The 24,575-nt window shown below is 43.1% G+C and overlaps 1 protein-coding gene and 1 long non-coding RNA gene across 2 annotated transcripts; one reads left to right on the forward strand and one right to left on the reverse strand.

The window, feature by feature from the left end:
* The first annotated feature begins 81 nt into the window (after window positions 1-81).
* MATN3 (matrilin 3) lies at window positions 82-22,318 on the forward strand. Its single transcript, XM_047851192.1, has 8 exons — window positions 82-298; window positions 5,091-5,657; window positions 8,702-8,827; window positions 9,596-9,721; window positions 11,610-11,735; window positions 15,367-15,492; window positions 19,324-19,434; window positions 21,610-22,318. The coding sequence occupies exons 1-8, from the start codon at window positions 82-84 to the stop codon at window positions 21,663-21,665; spliced, it is 1,455 nt and encodes a 484-aa protein (XP_047707148.1). The 3' UTR covers window positions 21,666-22,318.
* LOC125161528 (uncharacterized) lies at window positions 16,041-24,530 on the reverse strand. The gene is made up of 3 exons (XR_007150655.1): window positions 24,356-24,530; window positions 23,193-23,315; window positions 16,041-18,059 (listed from the first exon to the last, which is right to left on the reverse strand). It is a non-coding gene; the product is annotated as an uncharacterized LOC125161528 (long non-coding RNA).
* Window positions 24,531-24,575: the final 45 nt, after the last annotated feature.

Below are 24,575 nucleotides of genomic sequence, written 5' to 3' on the forward strand. Positions count from 1 at the left end.
CTTGGCGCGGGGCTCAGGCCCGCAGCTGCAGGAACCAGCGAGCCCTCGACGACAGACCCCTGCAGGAGTACAGAGCCCGCCATGCTGCGCCACCTCCCGGGACTGCTCCTGCTGCTCTGGCCGCTGCTGCTGCTGCCGCCGCCGACCCCCGCCGCCCCCGGCCCCCTGGCCCGCCCGGGCTCGCGGAGGCTGGGGATGCGCGGCCCAGCGGGCAGCCCCGGGCGCCGCCCTGCCCCCGCTGCCCCCACCGGCGCGCCCCATTCCGGGACCGGCCAGCCCGGCGGGGCCCGCGGCGCAGGTACGGGGGCGGCAGTGGGACCCCGGCTCGGGAGGGACGCGAGCGGGCACCAGGGAGGGACAGCCGGCAGAAGGGAGGGAGGGAAAGAGGGAGGGAAGGAGGGAGGCCCAGGCGGGAAGGATGAGTGGTAAGGGAAGCGGAGCATCGACCTGGAGAAGCCCCGTGCAGCCGCCAAGTGTTCCGCCCATCCCAGCCTGAGCCAGACTGCGATGCGAGACAAAGAATCCCGTTCCCCGATGAAGCCTGTGGGGGAAACCGGTCCAGAAAGGGGAAGGGCGATGCCCAAAGTCACTCCTAGTGGGGACTAGAATTTGGGTCACCTGAAGCTCAAAGTCCAGGCACTTCCGTCTGCAATTTGGGCCTGGAGGATGGGGCAGCGCGGGAACGGCTCTCAGCGTTCTGGTGCCAGCCCCTACCTCTGAACAAACCTTTTCTTCCTGAGATTCTGCCTTTAGTTCTCTGGAAATCACTTCATCGATAGCCCCACTTCTGTGTGTGTGACCCTTCCTCCCCTGGCCACAGCCTTCAGGCTGTCTTGATCCACTCTAGGATCTGGACCAGAAATCAAACTGGACTTCACACGGGGTGGAGGCAGGGGAGGGGGGGATATCGGGGGTGGGGGTGGGGTGGGGGTGTGAGTCTAAGAAGGAAACCTGAGAGGCCCCCTGGATGGCCCCAGACCTGTCTTGTAACCATCCTGGTCTCCACGTCTTCTTCTGCCAAGACCAGGTGTTCTGCTCCAACTGACTGGGTCCCAATCCCAACCTTTACTCACTTAGATCCTCAAACACCAGGACACTGGGTCTTTGGCGAACAATTCCGTTTCCCTGATTGGTCAGTAGTTGGTTCCTCTGGCAGAGGTTCCTAGTACAGCAGAGCTGGAAGAGCATTTGACACAACCTCTAAAAGCACATAAACAGAGGTTTATCAAATGGCTGAGCAAATCAGTGTCAGAGCCCAGAATAAAACTCCTGAGGGCTCTAAAATCCTACACAAGGGTCTTTCCACTGCTACAGTCTACCAAGCTCTTAAAATGGTTTACATACAACTTTATCTTCATTACCAAAATGTCCAGTTTCAGTCTTGCTGAAGACAGGCTGCATCAAACCATTTTCTGGGTCTCCAGTCTCATTCACCCAGTGACGCTTTATGCCTCAGGTTGATTTGTTTTGTCTCTCCCCTTCTGCACCTTCTGGATAATGTTGAGAAGGAGCCAAAGGACTCATTCCTGCATCAGCCCCAGTGGGCTGGATTTGAAATGGTGACAGCATTGGAACCAGGGAGCACCAGGGTTCACAAAGGTTAATTTCAGTGATAGCCTGCTGGTTGCTCCAGGATGGGAGGAAGGGTGGGGTTGGGAGTGTAGGGAAGCCTTTCTTCTAAAAGGTAACCTTACCTCTTGGTCCTGACCCACCTCCCTTGGGGATGGGACTGGGAGAGGGAGGAGGGATTCCGCATGGGGTGTTCATGTTCCTCCAAAGCAGCACTGGTCCTGCATTACTTGAAATCCAAACTGATCTTGAATGCTAAGCCTTTAATAAACATCACATGTCACCCTTTTTCAAATTGCCTTCTTTCTGCACCCAGAAATTGCTACGCTTTGCTATAGGCTTTTATTTCTAGCAGGACTATCAGAAATCAGAAAAATTGGAAGTATGGAAATCTTTTAGGAAATTCGGATTCTCACTTTCTTGGTTTCTGAGAATCAAAGCGCTGCCATCTATCTAGTAAAGGGGAGTGAGATTCAAAACCAGTGATATTGCAGAGGGCGTCCAATCAGGAAGTAACCAGATGTTCACAGAATGTCTTGCCATCGACGTGGAGCCTTCCTGTATTAGTTTTCTATTGATACTGTTATGAATTAGCACAAACTTCATGACTTAAAAACAGCACATATGTATTAAGTAAGTGTTCTGTAGATCAGAAGTCTCACACTAGTCTCAAAGGGCTAAAATTGTGTCAGCAGGGCTGTTTCCCTTTGGGGAAGGTCTAGGGGAGACTGTTTCCTTGCCCGGTTCAGCATGTAGAGGCTGCCTTCACTCTTCGGCTCATGGCCTTTTCCCTATTTTCAAAGCCACCAAAGGCAGGCTGAGTCTCGTCTCCTGCCTCTCTTCCACTTTTAGGGGCCTCTGTAATTACATCAGACCCACCCCAATAGTCCAGGATGAACTCCCTTCTTAAGGTCATTAACTTAATCACATCTGCAAAGTCTTTCTCCCAGATAAAGTAACATACTTATAGGTTCCGGGGATTAGGGCATGGACATCTTTGTGGGGAGGGAGCATGATTCTGTCCACCATAACCCTCTGACACAGGATTCCATGTGAGAAGGAAGGAATCATGCATATTTACTAAAAGAACACAACCGTGGCGTTAGTAAGGACACCATTTGGGTGTTAGTGAAATCATTGTCAAATATGGGCTCACCATGTATTTATCCTTTTACTCCAGTTATGCAGAAATACCTATATCTATGTCCATGGAGGATTTTCAGTATGATTCTTCTTCCTTGTTCCTGATGCATGGTAATCAAGGGATGAAATGAAATTCTGGGTTTTTTTTGTTTTTGTTTTTTTTTTAAAGACTTAATTCCTTTTGACTTAACTAAATACACGACATACAGCATATTTCAGGGTGGTGACTCAGAGACAACAAGCAGGATGTTTACTAGGTACATGAGATAATGTTGATTTTTTTGTGGTGGAAAATACTGCCTCAGAAAGAGGAAGCCATGCAGTGAAAAGCCCCTTTAGGCTGGGAGTCAGGAAACTTGGAATCTAGTCCATGATCTGCTGTTTTCTGACTCCTACACCTCCCTGAACCTCAGTCGTCTCACCTGTAAAATGGGTATAAAAACAACTTCTGCACCTCTGAAGGTTGTTCACAGAGTTACTGTGTTGGTACAATAACTGTGATCTCTAAGATGTTATTGAAAATAAGGTATGGTTTATTTTTTTAATTGAATACCTCCAGGAAGCTGGATAAAACCAAGAGGATAATTTTCAGTTTTTATTTTTTTTTATTTAAAAAAATTTTTTTTAACGTTTATTTATTTTTGAGATAGAGAGAGAGACAGAGCATGAATGGGGGAGGGTCAGAGAGAGGGAGACACAGAATCCGAAACAGGCTCCAGGCTCTGAGCTGTCAGCACAGAGCCCGACGCGGGGCTCGAACTCACGGACCGCGAGACCATGACCTGAGCCGAAGTCGGCCCCCCAACCGACTGAGCCACCCAGGCGCCCCGATAAATTTCAGTTTTTAAAGAAAACTATATAGAGGCTTTTTCTGTCACAACCCGTCTTGCCTAGGAGTTTGTTTTGAATCCATCTTTTCCCCTAGATCACTGTGTAAATTGCCTTCTTACAGTAGCATCACCTTCCAGCCCTCTGCTAAGAAAGGCAAGAACCCTGGTTGATGCTTCATGCTCAAGCATTAGTTACATTTCCATTTAGGACTTGGTGTGTATGATGAGTGGTGTGTGTGTGTGTGTGTGTGTGTGTGTGTGTAGAGGAGGAGGAGGAGGAGGAGGAGGAATGAATTGAAAAAGATGTTTAATACCTGGCTTTTCTCTCAGCCAGTCCTGACTTTATGACTTGATTTTGGTGGCTGGGAGAGGGAGGAGTGTAGAATGAGATTGGGGGAGAAAGAGAAGAAGGCAGAGACGGAAACAAAGCTTTGCGGTGTTACTGCAACTTGCTTGGTACTTTTAAGTAGGAAAGATACAAGCTCCTTTGCTTCTGTAGCCCCAGGGCTTAATACGTGGGAGGCCCTCAAGAAAGTATCTGGTGGATGAAAAAAGTGAAAAGGGGGTGACCATGAGAGGTTGGTGGGGACAGAGGGTGGGCACCAGTGGACGTCTCTGCTTCTGAAAACCAGACACACACACAGAGTTGGAAGCACAGCGGACATGGGTCAGATTTAAAAAAAAAAATTTTTATGTTTATTTATTTTTGAGAGAGAGAGAGAGAGAGAGAGAGAGAGAGAGACCGAGCGAGCAGGGGAAGGGCAGAGAAGGAGGGAGACAGAATCCCAAGTAGGCTCCATACCATCAGCACAGAGCCCAATGCAGGGCTTGAACCCATGAACCGTGAGATCATGACCCGAGCTGAAACCAAGAGTTGGACACTTACCCGACTGAGCCACCCAGGCATCCCACGTGGGTCAGATTAAGTTGTTGTCATTCTTCTTGCCACTCTCAGGCTTGTGGGGCCCCAGAGTTTGCTAAACCTGATGAATGATGAGAAGGAGGGGGCATTTAGGGCTTCCCTTGGGTCAGTTTTTCCTTAGCACTGGAGTAGGAGAAGGAAATCTCCAGAAAAGCAGTAGTGTGCTTGCCTTGAACTGCAGCATTGCCTGAGGTGTCTGTGAGGCCTGGACAGTGTGCAGGTAGGCTGTCCTGAGCTCACCTTTCACACCATTTAGGGACACTGTCCCATTGGCTCATGGCCAAGGTGCCTGAGAAAGATCTGGAATCCATTCATTCCTGGGAGTCAAGAGGAATCTTGGGAACAAAACTTGAAGCAGAGGGATGAGGTTCTAGGTGAAATTTTGGGGTTCAGCCAGCCTGTAGGTGAGATATTTGGAGAAACTTCACCCCCTGATGTGAATTCTTAGTAAGGAATTTGGACGGCCTTGGAGTTTTCAACGTCTAAAGGGAGGATGGTCTTGGGGGAAGATAACAGACAGTGGGGTCTCCAACACCAGGGCTCTCTGGGTGTGAGGATGACTCCATTGCTGATTGGGATCAGATTATTGGTTAGTCATGCCTGTTTTCCCACACCCACCTTTGCAGGTGTTTGCAAGAGCAAGCCCTTGGACTTGGTGTTTATCATTGATAGCTCTCGCAGTGTGCGGCCCCTGGAGTTCACCAAGGTGAAAACCTTTGTCTCCCAGATAATCGACACTCTGGACATTGGGGCGGCGGACACACGGGTGGCGGTAGTGAACTATGCTAGCACCGTGAAGATTGAGTTCCATCTCCAGACCCACTCGGATAAGCAGTCGCTGAAGCGGGCTGTGGCCAGGATCACACCCTTGTCTACAGGCACCATGTCGGGTCTGGCTATCCAGACAGCGATGGATGAGGCCTTCACGGTGGAGGCAGGAGCTCGGGGGCCCACATCCAACATCCCTAAGGTGGCCATCATTGTGACAGACGGAAGACCTCAGGACCAGGTGAATGAGGTGGCCGCTCGGGCCCGGGCATCTGGTATTGAGCTCTATGCCGTGGGTGTGGACCGGGCAGACATGGAGTCCCTCAAGATGATCGCCAGTGAGCCCCTAGATGAGCATGTTTTCTATGTGGAGACCTATGGGGTCATCGAGAAACTTTCCTCTAGATTCCAGGAGACCTTTTGTGGTAAGTCTTTGCTCCTAAATAGAAAAGATGTTGTATTCAGACACTGTGTATCCAAAGAAAAAGAAATAAAAGATTTATTCTTTTTTTTGGGGGGGGGGTGGAAACTCTATGGAAAACCAAAATATAAGCAGTGCTTTTCTTGTGTTTGTTTTTTTTTTTTTTTTTACCAACATAAACACACTTTGTTGGTTTAGGAATATAGAGTTGCTTTATATGTAACTTGGTTTGCTCATAAAATCTTCATGTTTGCATTAGAAATGTGAAGGTCTAGAAATATCCAGGATAAATGATCCTGCTGTTCCCTGATGGGGTCAGAGAAAAATAAAAATAAAAAACTCAAGACACCTCTTTTCTCCCCTCTGCCCACAACTCCATTTTCCCCAGATATTTTCTTTAGCTTTACCATCTCTGGATGTCACAGAATTCTACCTGTTTTCCTACAGAAAACAAGGAGCAGCAGCTGTCTGTCTGTCCATGGAAGGATCAGCTGGCCTGTTTTCCAGTGTAACTGGCAGTCAGGGTTCTGCTTATTCCCTAGATACACTAGTTTTCAGATTTTGTTCTTCCTCTGACTATTCTTCATGGAGGATGGGATTAGGAATTAGGGAGGTTGGGATTTCAGCTCACTTGTGAGGTAGCAAGAAGCAGATTAAAAAAAATCATTGTTACTGTCCTTCTGTCTTTTTCCCTTTAGGATGGAGTTTGAATATGAGTATGTTAATTAAAAAAAAATTTTTTTTAATGTTAATTTATTTATTTTTGAGACAGAGACACAGAGACAGAGCATGAGCAGAGGAGGGGCAGAGAGAGACAAAGACACAGAATCTGAAGCAGGCTCCAGGCTCCGAGCTGTCAGCACAGAGCCTGCCTGACCCAGGGCTCAAACTCACGAACCGGGAGATCATGACCTGAGCCAAAGTTGGATGCTCAACAGACTGAGCCACCCAGGCACCCCTGAGCATGCTAATTTAATTGGAACTTTTAGCAGTCAAATCCATGAATATGAATTTACTTAAGGCTGGGCTTTATTTTTAGTCACTGATCAGAGTTATGAATGTGTGAGACTCATACTTTTTTAAGTTTCTTTTTTCTACTATCTATCTATCTGTCTGTCTATCTTTATCTATCTATATTCATGCTTTAGTTTTTAAAATCATGAAGAGGTATAGTCTTTCAAAGCCCTCCATGGAGTTATCCAAACAGGTATGGGCAAATTTTTAGTTCAGGTGAATTTTATTATTTTTATTTTTTATTTTTAGTTTTTTAATTTATTTTGAGAGAGCGAGTGCATGCATGTATGTGTGTGCGCACGTGCACATGAACAGAGGGGTGGTGGAGAGAGAAGGAGAGAGAGAATCCCAAGCAGACTCCATGCTGTCAGGACAGAGCCCCACATGGGACTCGATCTCACAAACCATGAGATCATGACCTGAGCTGAAATCAAGAGTTGAATGTTTAACCAACTGAGCCACCCAGGTGCCCCTGGTTCAGGTGAATTTTAAAATGTAGATACCGTTTGCTATGTAATCTATTCCCCATCTCTTTATTTGATGTGTATTAATTAATCACTGATGATATGAAGATAAAGATATTCCTTCCCTACTATCAAGCAATAAAAATAGTTTGGGGGTGGTGATGAGACAAACAAGTGAATCAATAATTACAATTGCAAATTTCAAGGAGTCTTTATATCAGAATTAATGTGGAACTCAGCAATCACCAGTTTGTCAGGAAATGGGAGATGAAGTCTTGGTCTGGAGCTAAGTTTGGCCTCATCTCAACCAGACCTGGCTGGTGGCCCCTTGTCTTTCCTGTCCCAAGACACTGGGCCTTCACAAGCTATCCTTGGCTTTGGTGGCATCTACTTAGTATTCATTGGTTTCTCAAAAGAACATGGCTTTCTTTCTCCCAGGAAAACCCCTTATGCTTGTGGGTGAGAGCTTTTCCATAAAGATGCTGGTCTGTGGCAGAGTTGGGTCTCACAGCTAGCACCTGGGTTTGGGCTTGAAGGCCATAAAGTAGCAAGTGGTGAGTGGCAATCTTTTCCTTCTGGTACAAAAGGCCTGCTTGTTCTGGGGGAAAAAATCCCCTCTCTATGGAAAAAAGACTGAGGGCCAGCTTGTTGTAGTCAACGGGTTGGAAAGATCATCCCATGAAAAGGCCCTTCTTGGGCAAATATTAGCCTTGACCTGTTGCCAAAGCAGTCGAGGCTGGGTTACCTGCCCAGGGATGCCAGCCTCCTCCAACAGTCCTCCTTGGTTTCTCAGAAATGACTAAATTCATTGATTCTTCTTCAAGGTGTGTCACTAGGGAAAAAAATAATCCAATGAGATATTAACAACTCCAGGAGTGAAACGATGGGTATGGAGTTTAGCTAACATAATCTCATTTATTCTGGTCTTCCTTTTCTTTTCACCTGCTTGCATCAAGCATGTGAGTTTATTCTCCTTGCAGATATTAGAGGCCCTGAAGTTTCATACATAAACATTTGGGCTCAAGCTCCATGCTGCACATTCAGGCATTGCCCTCCACCATTTGCATGTTCAAATATGTATTGCCGCCCAAGAGTGAGAGAGTTCCAGGCCCAGAGGGATGCCTGCCTGTGACTTCTGTTTTGACACAAATGATAGAGCCCTTGGAAACCAGATCTCTGGCTGCAATAGGCCAGCTAGCTCGTAGACCTTCAAGAAGTACATTGTAGTTCTCCCCATGTCTTGCAGTTGGGAAGTAAAAAGTCTTTTTTTGTGAACAGGTGGATAAATTGAAGACCTGACCCATGTAAGTACTTGGCTTTGGCTCCCAATTCAAAATTTCCTTTCTCTTTGAGAGAGTTGACAATAAAATCTGTAATTTTAAATTCATAACATTATTAGTTGAAGAGTGGTATTTCTAATAAGCCAGAGGCCAAAAACAAATACCCAGTGTTTATAGTGAACTATAATTGGAGAGGAACCCAGAGAGTGATGTCTCTCTGACATGGAAGAGAGTTATCTGGAATGTGTCTTACGTGTCGATACTGACTATTGTAAACTTCCTGTGCACAGCCCTGGACCCGTGTGCACTTGGCACACACCAGTGCCAGCACGTGTGCATCAGTGATGGGGAAGGCAGATACCACTGTGAGTGTAGCCAAGGATATTCCCTGAACGCTGATATGAAGACATGCTCAGGTGAGGCTTGCTCAGGGATGGTGTCTGACTGCTACTTACCTGGGGACCTACTCTCTAGGGTTTGGACTGGCAGTATGCTTTTCTCCTGACTGCCTTTTGGTTGGCTTACTCTTGCTTATCCACGTTTTTCCTCCAAAATTGTTGCAGAAAAGTGAGAGGAGAAAAGTGAGGTAATATCTAAATCAGCTTATTTATAGTACTTATTATTAGCTTTAGAGAAAAGGGTTAGTAGGGAAATGGGTTAGGAAGGAAGGGGGCCAACACTTTTGGTCCTTTTGAGGATTTGGAAATTTCCTGGATTTTACTTAATTAAATACAAGCTTCCCTTTTGTCCCTGTGACCAAAGCTGCTTATTGAATTTAGACACAGAAGAAAGTTTAGGGAGGTTCTCATTCATCTAGTATATGAATACTCACATATAATCAATAAAGATGGGAATTAGGTCTATTTTTTTTAATCCTAGAAAAAAGTTTTTGAGAGGAAGGAAACTTAGAGATTATTTAATTCAACATACTCATTTTATAGACGATGAAATGGAGACACAACAGAGGAAGAAGACTTACCCATGTCATAGGGTCTGTTAGTGAAAGAGCTAACGCAGGACGTTAGTTCCCAACCTCCTGTCCTGTAGTCTTCCTGTTGTGCTGAGCTGCCTTGTTTCAGTAGCAGTATGTGTGTGTGTGTGTGTGTGTGTGTGTGTGTGTAGTGGCTCAATTAATTTACCACGTTTTCTGTGTGTTTACATTTGTCCCGATCATCTTTTTATAGCTATCAATAAGTGTGCTCTTAACACTCATGGATGTGAACACATCTGTGTGAACGATAGAACTGGCTCTTATCACTGTGAGTGCTATGAAGGTTACACCTTGAATGAAGACAAGAAAACATGTTCAGGTAAGTGGGAGAGGAGGGTTTACTTTTGCTACCTCCCTATCTATATGCCTCCCTCGCTGGTGTTGGAGGCGTAGGTCATGCTGACAAGGCACTTGGTTGGTTTTTCTCTCTTGGGGTTTTCCCATTTCTGACTTGTCTAGTAAGTCAGACCAGTCTTATTAGACAAGTCAGAAATGGCAGGATGTATGTATCATGGGCCACACGCATGAGTGTGTTGTTCATTTCCATCTCTGTACCCAGCCCTTTCAGTGCTTTCCAGATGCTGGAGACAGTTTTTAGTAGGTTAAAATCAAAGAACGCTCCACAAGGTATTTATTACCTACCATGGGAAAAACAGTTACTCCATAGCGGAGAAACCTGGCAGGCATTACTTGAACCAAGTGGTCAGAGTGAACACCTCCAGTAATGCCCTGTGGTGACATCATGCATCTCCTGACATGATGTCCTGAGGGCACCATAGTACTTCTGTTGTATTCTTGCTAAACATCCAGAATCATGAGGAAACTTCAAACAAACCTAAACTTGGAGACATTCTACAAAGTGATTTTCCACCGTTTCTCAGAAGTGTCAAGGTCATGAAAGATAAAAGACTGAGCTAGGGACATGTGACAATGAAATGCAATGTGGGTCCTAGATTGGATCCTGGACCAGGAAAACGACGTTAGTGGCGGAACAAATGGCAAAATTTGAATGAGGGTCTGTAGGTTAGTTAATAGTACTGTGTCAGCGTTAATTTCCCAGTTTTGATAATTGTACCACGGTTGTATGGGATGCTAACATTTGGGGAGATGGGTGAGTACAGGAATTTTTGTACTATTTTTGGAACTTTTTCATATGCCTTGCGATGATTTCAAAGTGAAAAGTTTAAAGATAAAAAGTAGTTGAAAAGTATCCTGTCGGGGCGCCTGGGTGGCGCAGTCGGTTGAGCGTCCGACTTCAGCCAGGTCACGATCTCGCGGTCCGTGAGTTCGAGCCCCGCGTCGGGCTCTGGGCTGACGGCTCAGAGCCTGGAGCCTGTTTCGGATTCTGTGTCTCCCTCTCTCTCTGCCCCTCCCCCGTTCATGCTCTGTCTCTCTCTGTCCCAAAAATAAATAAACGTTGAAAAAAAAAAATTAAAAAAAAAAAAAAAAGAAAAAAAAAAGAAAAGTATCCTGTCTGCATACAGAAAAGTGCACTGAGTTTGGGTCTTGAGTTCTGATGCTGCTCTGAGTCAGTTGGTTTCCTTTGGATTCAGCTTCCTCACTTATTTATTTATTTATTTTTCTACTGTTTATTTATTGTTGAGAGAGAGACAGAGTGTAAGCGGGGGAGGGGCAGAGAGAGAGGGAGACACAGAATCCGAAAGAGGCTCCAGGCTCTGAGCTGTCAGCACAGAGCCTGACATGGGGCTCAAACCCACGAATCGCGAGATCATGACCTGAGCTGAAGTCAGACGCTTAACTGACTGAGCCACCCAGGCGCCCCTCAGCTTCCTCACTTATAACAGGAGAGGGCTGAATTACAGTTTCTTCAGATTCAAATTTGATGTCTTTCTAAATCTAGTGTAATTAGCCCCATATTTGCTGGTATCCCTCTGATTCAGCGTAAATACAATAAGTCCTGAAGGAATGCTTTAGAAAGTATTTATGAGATACTTAGATTATAAAAACTCCTTCTTGGTGATTTTGAAGATCAGTTGGGGAAAGATGAAGAATAAGCACTGTGTGTGCAGGATTTTGTTTAACTCAGCCAACGTCCAGTATGAGCCAATAGTACGGATGGCTGTGGAAAGTTTGTAATAGGTTTGCCTCTTATATATTTCTAGCTGCAAGTAAGAAGATTGTTATATATGGATAATCCAAAATTTTTCTCCTTTTCATTTCTCTTCTCCTGGACTTCTGTTTGGCAGCTCAAGATCAATGTGCTTTTGGTACACATGGCTGTCAGCACATTTGTGTGAATGACAGAGGTGGGTCTCATCACTGTGAATGCTACGAAGGCTACACTCTGAACGCAGATAATAAAACGTGTTCCGGTAAGGTCCACTGAACAAATTCTTTCATTGCTGGCTCTTTGTATGGCAGGGAAACCAAGTTCCAATTCACGTAGTGAGTGATTCTTAAAGACAGTTTAAAGAGTCGGACTTTAGACCGTCCACAGTACTTATAGACGAAGACACACATAGCTCAGACAGCAGTGAGCTCGCTTCATTTTGCAAATACAGCTCACTTCAGAAATGGGTAGGGAGGGGGGGAGATGAGAAGAGCTAATTGAATGTAGGGTCTTTATCCAGGAAAATTTTATAGCTCTGTATACTGGGGACTTGTAAAGCAAATGGGAACTTTAGAGGAAGTCATTTGGACAGTAACTATTTGGTGTGATAGGCTGAACTGATCTTTTTCCAATTAAAACTTGGCCAGGAACTTTTCTGTAGTGTTAATCTTAAAGCTGGATCCTTTTAGTAAAGGAGACTTTGTCAATGACTAAATTAGACCCACACAGATCTTCCAGTAAGTTTGAAGTAAGTTGTTCCCTGACAGTTTCTAGATGATCAATCTTCAGTGAATCTGAGCCTTATGACTTGGCCAATCCTCATTAATTTGATTTAAACTCACTGGCAGAACAGGGTGGCATTTATAATGTAAAAACACTTTCTAAGAGAAATTTGTGCCTCTCAAGGCGGTGTTTAATTTTGGCATATTCAAACTTTTAAAAAAGATTTTTATGTATATGTTCCTATCCCTTGAGGAGAGATATTATGTGACCTTTTGAAGAGAGAATAAGGGAAATGGCAAATCACCAATTCCCTTTAAAAAAAAAAAAAGAGGGGCGCCTGGGTGGCTGAGTTGGTTAAGCATTTGACTTCAGCTCAGGTCATAATCTCCCTGCTCGTGAGTTGGAGCTCTGCATCGGGCTCTTTGCTGTCAGCCTGGAGCCTGCTTCGGATCTTCTGTCCCCCTCTCTCTGCCCCTCTCTGGTTCTCTCTCTTTCTCTCTCTCAAAATAAATAAATAAACGTAAAAAAAATAAGAAAAATAGGGGTGCCTGGGTGGCTCAGTCAGTTAAGCGTCTGATTCTTGATCTCAGCTCAGGTCTTGAGATCAGGGTCCTGAGTTCAAGCCCCATGTTGGTCTCCACACTAGGCATCCAGCCTACTTAAAAAAAAAAAAAAAAAGAAAAAGAAAACAAAACAAATCAATTAAAGAATACTGAGTACCTATTTTTGTTCCAGGACTGTGCAAAATGCTGTGGGGATGTAAAGAAATGCATTTTGTGTCTCTGAGCAACTTCTAGACTGGGTGCAAAGAGAACCAACACCTTGAGAAAGCAGAGACTAGCCAGGAAGAGGGATAGACAGTAACCGAGGGCTGTGGATGCTGGGGAGGTGGGCTGCCTGGAGAAGGGTATGGAGTGGGTAGGGCAGGAGGTGAGCCTTGAGGATGGTGAAGGTTTAGACAGAGGACTGGAGAGCCAGATGGCCAAGGGGAGTGGCTTGTGTTGGTTTGCTCGGTGATAGGACTAAGTCCGTTGGGGTGGAGAAGCCTCATGGCTGTACTTCTCAAACTGGTTACAAATATCCCACTTGGTACCTTAAGCCACCAGGAACACTGAAGACCTCGAAAAAGGAAACTAAAACAAATGTACACTTAAATTAACAGATATTATGGAATAAAGTAGAACATTTTATTTTGAAAAAATCAAAGAAAGTGTTCAGTTAGGGCAGACTACCCCAGGCAGTACTCCCAGGTCACAATATCCAACATTCTTCAGTGCCTGCTGTATGCTGTGCATGGTTCTAGGCATTTGCTGTGAGCAACTTTATGAGGAAACAAGGCACAGACAGGTTGAATAAGTTGGCCCTGGTCACTCAGCTAGTGAGTAGCAGAGTGAGGATTTGAACCCAGGCCCTTACTCTGGTGGTTACACATGCTCTCAAACACCAAGCCATACTGTTTCATGGTTGCAAAGGTAGCTAGAAGAGCAAGGCCAGGTTGTGGAAAGTTAGCGTTTATATATTTTAAAGTAATGATGGATACTGTTCTAAAGCTGGGGTACGTAACCTGGGTCACATCCCCTCCAATGGTCTGCTTTCCCCTGCTGGCCGGTAGCAAGGCTTGTAGATTAAATGTGGAGCCCCAGATTGGGGGGGTTGGGGGTGGAGGCATGGCCCGTTGTTGTCGGTAGAGCCGCTGGTAGCCTGGGATGAGGGGAAAAATGAAACATTCTGCTATTTGGCATTTTGCTAGAAAAATCTGAAGTAATGAAGGGGAATATCAATGTTAAAGCTGGAAAGATGATCTATGAATAAATTATGTAGAGACTTGCATTTCACTCAAAGCTCTTTTATTAAAAAAATTGTTTTTAATGTTCATTTATTTTTGAGAGAGACAGAGACAGAGTGTGAGTGGGGGAGGAGCAGAGAGAAAGGGAGGAAGACACAGAATCCGAAGCAGGCTCCAGGCTCTGAGCTGTCAGCACAGAGCCGGATGCAGGGCTTGAACTCATGAATGGTGAGATCATGATCTGAGCTGAAGTCGGACGCTTAACCAACTGAGCCACCCAGGTGCCCCAAAGCTCTTTTATAGGCAATAGTGAGCCATGGAAGTTTCCTGAGTGTGGAGGAACACTTAAGAGTTAGAGGGGGACAAACCAGTTAGGTTGGTCTCCTGTGATGTTGGACGAAGAACCTGTGTTTCCATGAAAGACTTTCTGGGTTTATTAAGGGACACCTGCTGTTTTCATTTGTCCTGGGCCAGTGTGGACATGGGACCAGACAAGCACAGCACTTTTGTCTGCTCTCCACTCAAATCTGGGCAAACCATCTATCTCCTTGTAATATATTTACTGTGACAGATAATAAACCCCTCACTATCCAAACATACACATCTCCTCACCATCATCACTGTTATTGCTATCTCTTTGTGTATGTGTGCATATGTGCTCAGGCTCGTGTTTTCTCTCCCACTTTGTACACTTTTTTTTTTAATGTTTATTTTTTGAAAGAGAGTGCAAGCCAGGGAGAGGCAGAGAGAGAGAGAGAGAGGGAGAGAGAAATCCCAGGCAGATTCTATACTGTCCATGCAGAGCCTGTCGCGGGGCTCGAACACACAAACTATGAGATCATGACCTGAGCCGAAACCCAGAACTGGACGCTTAACTGACTGAGCCACCCAGGCACCCTTTTCCCACTTTGTACACTCTTAAGGCCAGGCCGTTGGTCAACACAGCATCAAATTTAGCTCCATGCGCAAGTAGGTCTCTAATACATTATTTTTGGTGATGGTGATGATGATCCACATGTGGCTGGAGATGTTGGAGGCATTTGTGGTCATCAGGAAAAGCCAAAGGTAAGGTCTGAGCCATATAATCGAAGTCAGAACTGGCCGGGAGCAAGGCAGGAAAGAAAGAGAAGGCACCCCCTAGATATCTGCAAGAAATGAAAGGGAAAAGGGGGGAGCCAGGAAAAGGCGAGGCTAGAGGCATGTGAGATGTAGAACAGGAAAACAGGCCTTTCTCCTGAAAAGTGGGAGATTTGTTGCTGACAACTGAAGGGTTCATCCTCAGCATCTGTTGCCTCCACACCGAAGCTTTTCTCACCCAGAAATCTGTGTTTGGTTTCCTGCTGTAACTTGGGAATATTTTCTTTCCTGCCGTGCTCCTGGCCAGTTCTCAGCAAGTGTGCTCTGGGCTCTCACGGCTGCCAGCACATCTGTGTGGATGACGGGGCAGCGGCCTATCACTGCGAGTGTTATGCCGGCTACACCTTGAATGAAGACAGGAAGACGTGCTCAGGTAAAGACTGGACTTCAAGCCTATGTCATTTGGAAGGACAATCTTCCAGGAGGAAGCCTTCCTCTCCAAGTCTGAAGCACAGTCCTGATTGTTCCTCCCAGTCCGAATCCTCCAGTGGCTCCCAGTTGTCTTCAGAATGAAACCATTCTGCCCACGGCTATTCATCCCTCGTGGGTCCTTCCTCTGTCTTTGTTTCTCTTTCTAATCAAAGTCCCGTCCTAAGTTAGAGTTTCTGTTGTGGTGGTGGTAAGACACATAACATACAACTTCACATTTTAAACATTTTTAAGGGGCGCCTGGGTGGCTCAGTCGGCTAAGCGTCCGACTTCAGCTCAGGTCATGATCTTGCAGTCTGTGAGTTCGAGCCCCGCATCGGGCTCTGTGCTGACAGCTCAGAGCCTGGAGCCTGTTTCAGATTCTGTGTCTCTGTCTCTCTCTGACCCTCCCCCCTTCATGCTCTCTCTCTGTCTTAAAAATAAATAAACATTAAAAAAAATTTTTTTTAAACATTTTTAAGATGTTTTAAAAGTATAGTTAAGTGGAGTGCATTCCTATTGTGCAACCATCCCACACTCCATCCATAGCACTTGATCATTGCAAACTGAAGCTCTGTACCTGTCCCCTCTCTCCCTGCCCCTGGTGACCTCTCTTCTTCACCCGGTCACTCCCTTTATCCCCAGATTCGTTCCTTTCCACGTCCTGTGCTCCACCACGTGGATATTCCGGAAACATGCCCTGCCTGTTTCCACCCTCTGCTGGGATCCCCTTCCCTTGCCGCTTTTGCTCGTCAAAATCTAAGAACCGCATCCTTGCCAACATTTGGTTTTGTTGCATTAATTTTTTGCCAGTCTAATCGATGCAAAAAAGTATCTCCCCGTGGTCTTTATTTCTTTCATTTCCTGGTTGCTAGAGATGTTAAGCACCTCTTCCTGTATTTTTTGGTCATTTCAGTTTCTTATTGGGAAATGCTATTTATGCCCTTATTTTTCTATCTGGTTATTTGTATTTTTCTTACTGACTCAAAGGAACTCTTCACATCTCTGGATATAAATTTTTTTTGTGTGTGTGTTGGAAATATCTTCTAGACTGTGTTTATATTTTTACTAAAGGATGTGTACAGCAGTATTCATAATATTTTCATTAGTGCAGTAACTTTATTAGTGTTTGTTTTCAATATGCTTCATTACCTGCATAAGTGTTCTCTAAATTACTTTGTGTGAATCGAATACTGCAAAAGAGTGTTTGTTTGTTTCTTTAATTTCCAGGCCTAGTTTTAATTTTACCCCCTCTACCAGGGTTCCCCTTCTACTTCTGTTGAGCTCCACCCTCTTTCAACGCGGGATGCCTTGTGTTGTGATTACTTGTGTGTTCCTTCAACCATTCCTTCATCCATTCGGCAAATAGAGCGCCTACTATGTTCTAGGCACTAGGTATATAATTGTGAACAAAATAAGTATGGTCTTCGATAATAGTCTAAGGGGAAAAGACAAGGAAGTGACAATTTATAAATGAAATAAGAGCCAGGGGTAAAGAACAGGGTCCTCAGTGTGGGTTGGGGGAGTGCCTGGATGAGGAAGTGACATCTGAGACCCGAGCATCAGCCATAGTTAGGTTGGGATTGGGGGGCTGGCGGGTGGAGGGAGAGCAATGCCAGTCTGTGCTTGTGCGGTGGTGGCTTTGGTGGGAGAGGAGGGGAGAGAAGCCAGTGTGAGGGAAGCATGACCAGCCAGAAGAAGCGTGGTATTAGATAGCTGGGAGAGTGAGGCAGGGGCCAAGTCCTGCTGATCTACTGGGGTGAGGGCAAGGAGTTTATATTTTATTCTATGGGAAATGGGAAGTCACTGGAGAGTTTTAAGCAGCAGAGGCATTCTGTTTATATTTTCACAAGTCACCCTACCTGCTGTGTGGATTGCAGGGGATGAAAAGCAGAAGACGGGACCAGTCGGAGGCTGTTGCAGTGGTCCCAGTTTGGCGAGGAGGGTGGCAGTGGTGACAGAAGCAAGATGATTTCAGATACTTTTCAGAGGCAGAATGGACAGGAACCAGGGAATAGGGCAGGAGAGGAATAAGGATGATTTTCCTATTTCAGCCTTGAGCAGCTGGGAGGAGGATGGGGTATCTCCGTTGAGGTGAGGTAGACTGAGGCTGAAGCAGATTTGGGGAGCAAAGTCAGAGTTTGGGACTTGTATATTTATGCTCCTGTAGACTGTGAATTCCAATCCCTGAAGATAGTAGATGTCTGTATTCCTAGCATCCTCCATGGCCCCTGACGGTTACTTGGTAATTACTTCTTCATTTGAAGTATGGATGGATCAGCTTCTTGAGGAGGGCGAGGGTAATAGGGAGCAGCTTGCTTCTAGAATTTGAGTATGTCAGGGTACTGTCACCCTATCTAGGTGTTTAATCCTCAGAAACATCAGTCTTGGGCATTTTTTCTTCTCCTGGAAAATGGGGATTCCAGTATAATTTATGACGGGTTAGGTAACGACCTCACTTGTCTAGCCATTCACTTATTTTCTCAGCAAGTGTTCGTGGAGCTACTCATATATCTAGTACCCTGTCAGGTCCTGAGGAAGGAATGGGAGACAAATCAATGTTTTTGTAGTTTGCAGTGTATAAGTCTTGTACTTCTTTTGTTAAATTTTTCCTAAAGATTTTATTCTTTTTGATGATATTGTGAATGGATCTCTCTCTCAACTTTCAATTGTGCTATATCCCAGTTTTAAATTTTCTGTGGAGTGTTTTAATTAGAATACTCCACTAAGCCCTTGCCCTCATAGAGCTTATAGTCTATCAGGCGAGATAACACTGGAAAAGTATTCTAAGTGCCAACTATATGCTCTGTACAGGGATGATGGGCATGTACTTAATTTCAGTAGCTACTTTCTGGCTTACTGACTGACTTGTTTGGATTGGCTATCCCTAAAAGTCAGCAGGATTTGGACAGGCAGGTAGATTATATTTAATCAAGTGAATTTATGGTCCCCTCAATAGCCTATCTTTATGGTCCCCTCAATAGCCTATCTTTGTAGAATGTAGGAGAAAATGTGGGAGCAAAGGACCACTCCCTGTCCTCAGGCGGTGGTACCACCCGACTGCAAGATTGTATACCAGTCTTCAGACCTGGGAAGTTACTCTTACTTCTGTTAGGCAACTTTGGGGGCTGTGATACTGAGTAGGAATAGCTGCCTCACTGTATTTCAGAGAGAACTAGAAGTTAGCATTATCATTCTCCCAGGTTCTTTGCTTAAGTGTTGATACCAACCTGAATTTTTTAGTTCCAAAGTATTTATGGGTAAGAACTAGAACTCTCAATTCAGACCATCCAATAGAATAAGAGTCTGTATAGGACATCAGGAATTATCCTTGAATTTAATCCCTTTATTTCATTTTATTCATTTAATCCTTGAATATTTTGGCCAAAGAGAGAACTGTTTTCCTCATTTTCATGTCTTAATAAGGACACAGTATCATAATAAGATTAATTATCTTAGCTCTGTATGTTTGGCTTGTGCCTACATCAACTTTTTAAAATTTTCCTTCATATCACGGAAAGTTTCCAACGATCACAAAAGTATAGAGAATATAGTGAACTCTCATATAACCAACACCCAGCTTTGGCAACTGTAAGCACTTCCCAACATCTAATTCAATTTCTTCTGTGACATTAGCATTCCAAAGTATTTTCTCCTCTTTCTGTGTGCTTATACCCTTTTACCTCCTGGAAAAGGCATTTAGGTAAGTCTTAAAAATGGAAGTATTGAATTGTAGACTTCCTGACTTGCTATGATTTCTAATTAGCTGTAACATTTTGTATACTGTCATCATCAGCCATTCAAGAAGCACGAAGACTCATCTCCACAGAAGATGCTTGTGGATGTGAAGCCACTCTGGCATTCCAGGATAAGGTCAACTCCTATCTGCAGAGACTGAACGCCAAACATATCCTTTCTGGAAGGTTTTCTGCTTCTGCTTTAAGCCACCCTTGGTAGTACAACTGAGCCAAACATTTTAGGACATTCCATGGGATAAGGGCCCTATTCATTACATTTTAAGATGAGCAATAGTAATACAGTGTTTATTTTTTTAGAGTTCTTTTAAAATATTTTAATAGACTGTTTTGCCCAGTTAGTATTTACATGTTAAAAGCTGCCTATTTGTTTCTCTAGTGCTTTTCCAGTAGTATATGCTAACTGAGTTCTTATTAACAGATGGAGCTATTATGCTAGGATCCCTTAATATGGCTCAGTTCAGAATCTGTGCATGTACAGAATGAGTTAGCTGACTAGTGAGGCAATAGCTCAGACAGCACATATACTGGCTAGCCAAGTGGTCAAAAGCAGATTTCAAAATGTAACATGTAAGAAATGTGTAAGATTTCAAAATGTACCATCTAAGAAACTGTAAAAATCAGTTATTTTATTTTTAATTTTTTTTAATATTTATTTATTTTTGACAGAGACAGGAGAGAGAGAGAGAGACAGAGCATGAGTGGGGGAGGGGCAGAGAGAGAGGGAGACACAGAATCCAAAGCAGGCCCCAGGCTCTGAGCTGTCAGCACAGAGCCCAACATGGAGCTTGAACTCACAAACCTTGAGATCATGACCTGAGCCGAAGTCGGACGCTCAACCGACTGAGCCACCCAGGCACCCCTAAAAATCAGTTCTTTAACCAAAGGAGTAATTCAGGAAAAGTACTTTTTCTTAGCTCAAGTTAACAACACTGTCCCTAGGGATCTTAGAGGAATGGTATTCAAATGGTGATAAGGACATGGGGGTGGTGCACAGAAAATTGTACCAAATTCATTTGCAAATCCTTAAGTTGACCTGCCTAAAATGCTACAGGGACTCAGTTGGCATTCTCTGTTCCCATTTCTCACTTCACATCGCTGTTCTCCTGACTTTACACCAGGAAGGCAGCCTCAATCTTCTACCAGCCTCAATCTTCTAAGGTGAACTTCTTGGAAAAGTAAAATCTCCAGAGAGCCAAACAAAGGGATGGATGGTTCAACAGTTTTTAAATCAAGGCCTCATAAACACCACTCCCCCAATTTATTCCATTAAGAGATACTTTTCCAATTAAAGTTTGCCTTTCATCTTTCATTTTTAGTAATTTTATGCCAAAATTTGTAATTTATTTGTTGTTTGATAAATTACATGTTCATATTAGTTGTAATGAAAACTCAATCCAGATGATTAAAAATACTGGAGGCCTTATGGTCAAAGAAAATTAATTTAAAGGTAATTTCAATATCAATGTTTATGTGCTTGTTTGTGTTAAGTTTATTTCAAAGAAGTGTTAATAGAGATCAAGAAAAGGTTTCCAAGATTCAAAGTAGAATAAAATTCTGTGGAGAAAGTAGAAAGTAAATATAAAGTCAAGGAAATACAAATTCCTTTATTTTAAATATTTTATTTTGGAAGAATGATAGTAGGTATTGATTCAATATGGTATTAATATTACATAGGACATTTGGAAAACTAATTTAGATTTTATTTTAAAAAATCAGTATTTTTAAAATGGCAGAAATTACATATTTTGTAACTAAAATTTATGATGAAAATTTTCATCTAATTTAAATATGCACAAGGCAGCATTTATTTGTCAAAATTATTTTAGGGGATCGGAGCAAAAAGTTTGAAGACAAGGGCTCTGTATCATCTCTGAAGACCACTGCTTTGTAATAGGACTCTAAAGAACAGAACTTAGGAGTTTTAGGTTCAATTAGATTTTGCTGAGAAAATAATTTCACTCTTTTTCTTCTTTATTTACAATAGAATGTAATTATTCTCATTTATCTTGTATTTAAGTGTATGAAACTGTGTTTCTGTTTTCTGATGTTTAAAAATAAGGGTACCTTGGCTCAGTTGGTTGAACGTCAGACTTCAGCTCAGGTGACGATCTCATGGTTTGTGGGTTCAAGCCCCGTGTTGGGCTCTGTGCTGACAGCTCAGAGCCCAGAGCCTGCTTCGGATCCTCTCCCTCCAGGGAGCTCCAGGGAGCCTGTCTCCCTCTCTCTGTGTCCCTCCCCCGCTCATGCTCTGTCTCTCTCTCTCTCAAAAATAAATAAAAAACATTAAAAAAAAAAAAAAGGCATTGGCCTTAACAACTAGTCACTTGATGACATTTTAGGGAAGCTGCAAGAAAATGAATCTGGACAAATACATCATTAAATTACTCAAAATTTTCACCTGGAAATACGGAGAGCTTGGTGTGTTTGATACTTTTGCATACTTCCATGTTCCTGCTAATATCTGCCCTTGCAATTGCCTGAATATTACTGGATAAACAGTATGAGGATCTTCTAGAGAATCAGTGTCATTTTTTAAAGGAAATAAACATTCACATCCTTAAGAGCAAACTTTAGTGTCTCTAAGCTATGACTGTGAAATGATTGGTAGGAAATAGAATGAAAAGTTTAATATTTCTTTATTTACCAATTGAGCCATTTAATTTTTAAATGTTTATATTAGTAAGATAACCATACTTACAATGGGAACTTTTGACCTATTTTCTCTTGACAGTATTTATAGTATAAACCAGACTTACTACTCAGAGTGTAAATTGTATGGAGTATTTACACATAAAAAAGTTCATATAACTAAATTGAGGTGAATATAATTTAGCACTGTTTAACACTTTATTTTTTGCTCTTTTTTTGCTAGAGTATTACTGAAGCTGTGATCAGGGGATTGTAATACACATCTCTAAAAATAGATCAAGTGAACATTACATGAAACATTATAAGAAACATGTAACTAAAGATTTTAGTTTTGAATTAAGAGTGTTATAACTTTATACCAAGGAAAAACTATCCTACTTTATCTTTACTGTTTTACCTTAGGATCCAATCAATAAAATTATATTTTTATAAATATCACTCTAACAAGTAACAAAAGTAATGTTGTCTTTTTAAATTTTAATGATAAGCGTAACCATTCTTCACTTATACATTTGATATATGTATTTTATTTTTCAGCTTGAAAGCTTATAGTTTTTAGAGAAACAGTCCTTTAAATTGTGTATTACTGAATTTTTTTTTTTTTTTGGTTTGTATTGTCTTTAGTATAATAAAATGTTAATATCTTTACATATTATTGTCATGACTTTTTCTGGCAACCCATATCAATTTTGTCTACTAACATATTTCCTTAAATTAAACTGAATTAACAATTATTTTGAATATATAACAGTTTCTTATCAAAGGACACAATGTGGTAACTCTTCCTATAATCTCATAACTTTTAAGGTTAAAAACGTAAATTCAGGTTAAATAAGCTTTAATTGAGAATATTTTGGGAGAGGGAATAGAACAAAATTATCTAAATTTGGATAAAATAATGAAGGTATATTAACATAAGCACCTGAAAAATAAATATCACCTACAGATGTAAGCCCAAAATCAGTCAAAAATCTAAAACAGAAACTTTAAAAGGAAGAAATGAAAAATAAATACATCAAGGAAGTATACAGTATATGAAACATACATGGTTATTTCTCAACATTTTTGAAAGGAGATGACTTAGAGCAGTATTATTTTCCAAACTTATTTCAACACAGAATCCGTAATATCTATTAATATATCATAGAGAAAAGGTGCTATAGAAGGAATAAATGAGAACTCACGTGCAAGCACTAGGGGAAAGTATTTAAAGAGATGATTTTTCGAGTGTGACCACCAACAACCAGTTTCAACTTACCATCTCTTAAACTTGACCAGTTGATTGGAATCCCCTGACTTAGATAGTTCTGGTTTGTTTCATGAGTCCAGTATAGGGAGCTTGTGCACAGGTGCCAACATATCTTCAGAATTCAGCTTGATGCTGAAAAAACAGATACACACATTTGAAAGCAAATATATTGTCTGAATGGGATGGGGGTTACGCTTGGAAAGAATTTCTCAGGGAGACCTAATTTGTACATTCGGCTAGGCACAATTGGCAGAGAAGACAGGAACATCAGGGGATATATAAGATGGCCTTGGAGGCAGAAAGCATATGGACTTGCTTAGAATGGGGGCATGATAGTAGACATTTCGGTATCCAAGGAAAATCTAATTTTAGCTGGGATTTAGATTTGATAGGAAAGGCACTGGGACCATTGTCAATTCTTGAATGTGCTGGGTGAGGCAACAGACTCCCTTCAAAGGATCTGAACATTATTTGCCTGAAATTGGGAAAGACTAGGTGGGGAAATTAGCTGCTGCTGCTACTGCTGCTGCTGCATAAAGTACATTCTAGATTATACAACTCAACAGCAGTGGCCACAGAATATGGTAAAAGGAAAAATCAGATATAAATTAGAAAATGGGTTAGACTAAGTAATTTCGTGGGATTTTCTACCCCGTGCCCAAATTGCTGTGCTTTGTAACTCTCCAAGCATTCAAAAAGGACAAGGGAGATTAAAGAATTAAGGTAGAAAAAGAGAATACAGAATAGTCGTTCTCAGGCCAGGGATCAAACACCAACTTTAATTATTCAAAAACGGAAGGCTATGCCCAAATGGCAATTACATGCTGCAATGGCCCAAAGCTCATATATATATTCCTTGACATGTACCATTGGGCTGCTGTAACACCTGAAATAAGCTGTTAAAAAGTTCTAAAACAAACAGAATAAACGCAATCTCCTAAAAACTGCTCCAGAGGGTTCTCCAATCCTCAAAGGAATAAGGGAAGGTTTACAGACTTCAAAAATGTACGTTGGCGCTTCCTTGTGGCCCACGGCGCCAGCCGGCCAAACACAGTAAATGACTTTCCACAATGCTGGGTCTCTGGGGCTTACAAAATACCCAATCACCGTGACCTCAGGCGCCTTTGCTTGAGTTGATTTTAACACCCCAGGCAAGTTCCACCGCGACCTACTGAGGTTTAGCCTGCTCTACGAGCCGCTCGAAAAGAAAACAGCTGAGGTGAAGGCAAGCCGCTGAGGGACACCGAGCTGGCCCCCCAGGCGTAGGGCAAAAAGGCCCAGAAACAAAGCAACCAGCCCCAACCACAAGTGCCGTCTGCTGTCTGCTGCTACTCCAACACCCCGATCTCCGCGCAGGCGCACGACGCCCGGCGGTGCGACGCCGCCGCCGGA

The sequence above is a fragment of the Prionailurus viverrinus genome, chromosome A3 (genome assembly GCF_022837055.1).
Source record: "Prionailurus viverrinus isolate Anna chromosome A3, UM_Priviv_1.0, whole genome shotgun sequence".
Classification (NCBI taxonomy): domain Eukaryota; kingdom Metazoa; phylum Chordata; class Mammalia; order Carnivora; family Felidae; genus Prionailurus; species Prionailurus viverrinus.

Bases quoted from the DNA above. Each gene is read 5' to 3' on its own strand.
- MATN3 (XM_047851192.1), top strand. From the start codon at position 82: ATGCTGCGCCACCTCCCGGGACTGCTCCTGCTGCTCTGGCCGCTGCTG. The intron at 8,828-9,595 runs GTGAGGCTTGCT...ATCTTTTTATAG, and splicing joins TGATATGAAGACATGCTCAG to CTATCAATAAGTGTGCTCTT. The intron at 11,736-15,366 runs GTAAGGTCCACT...GCTCCTGGCCAG, and splicing joins AGATAATAAAACGTGTTCCG to TTCTCAGCAAGTGTGCTCTG.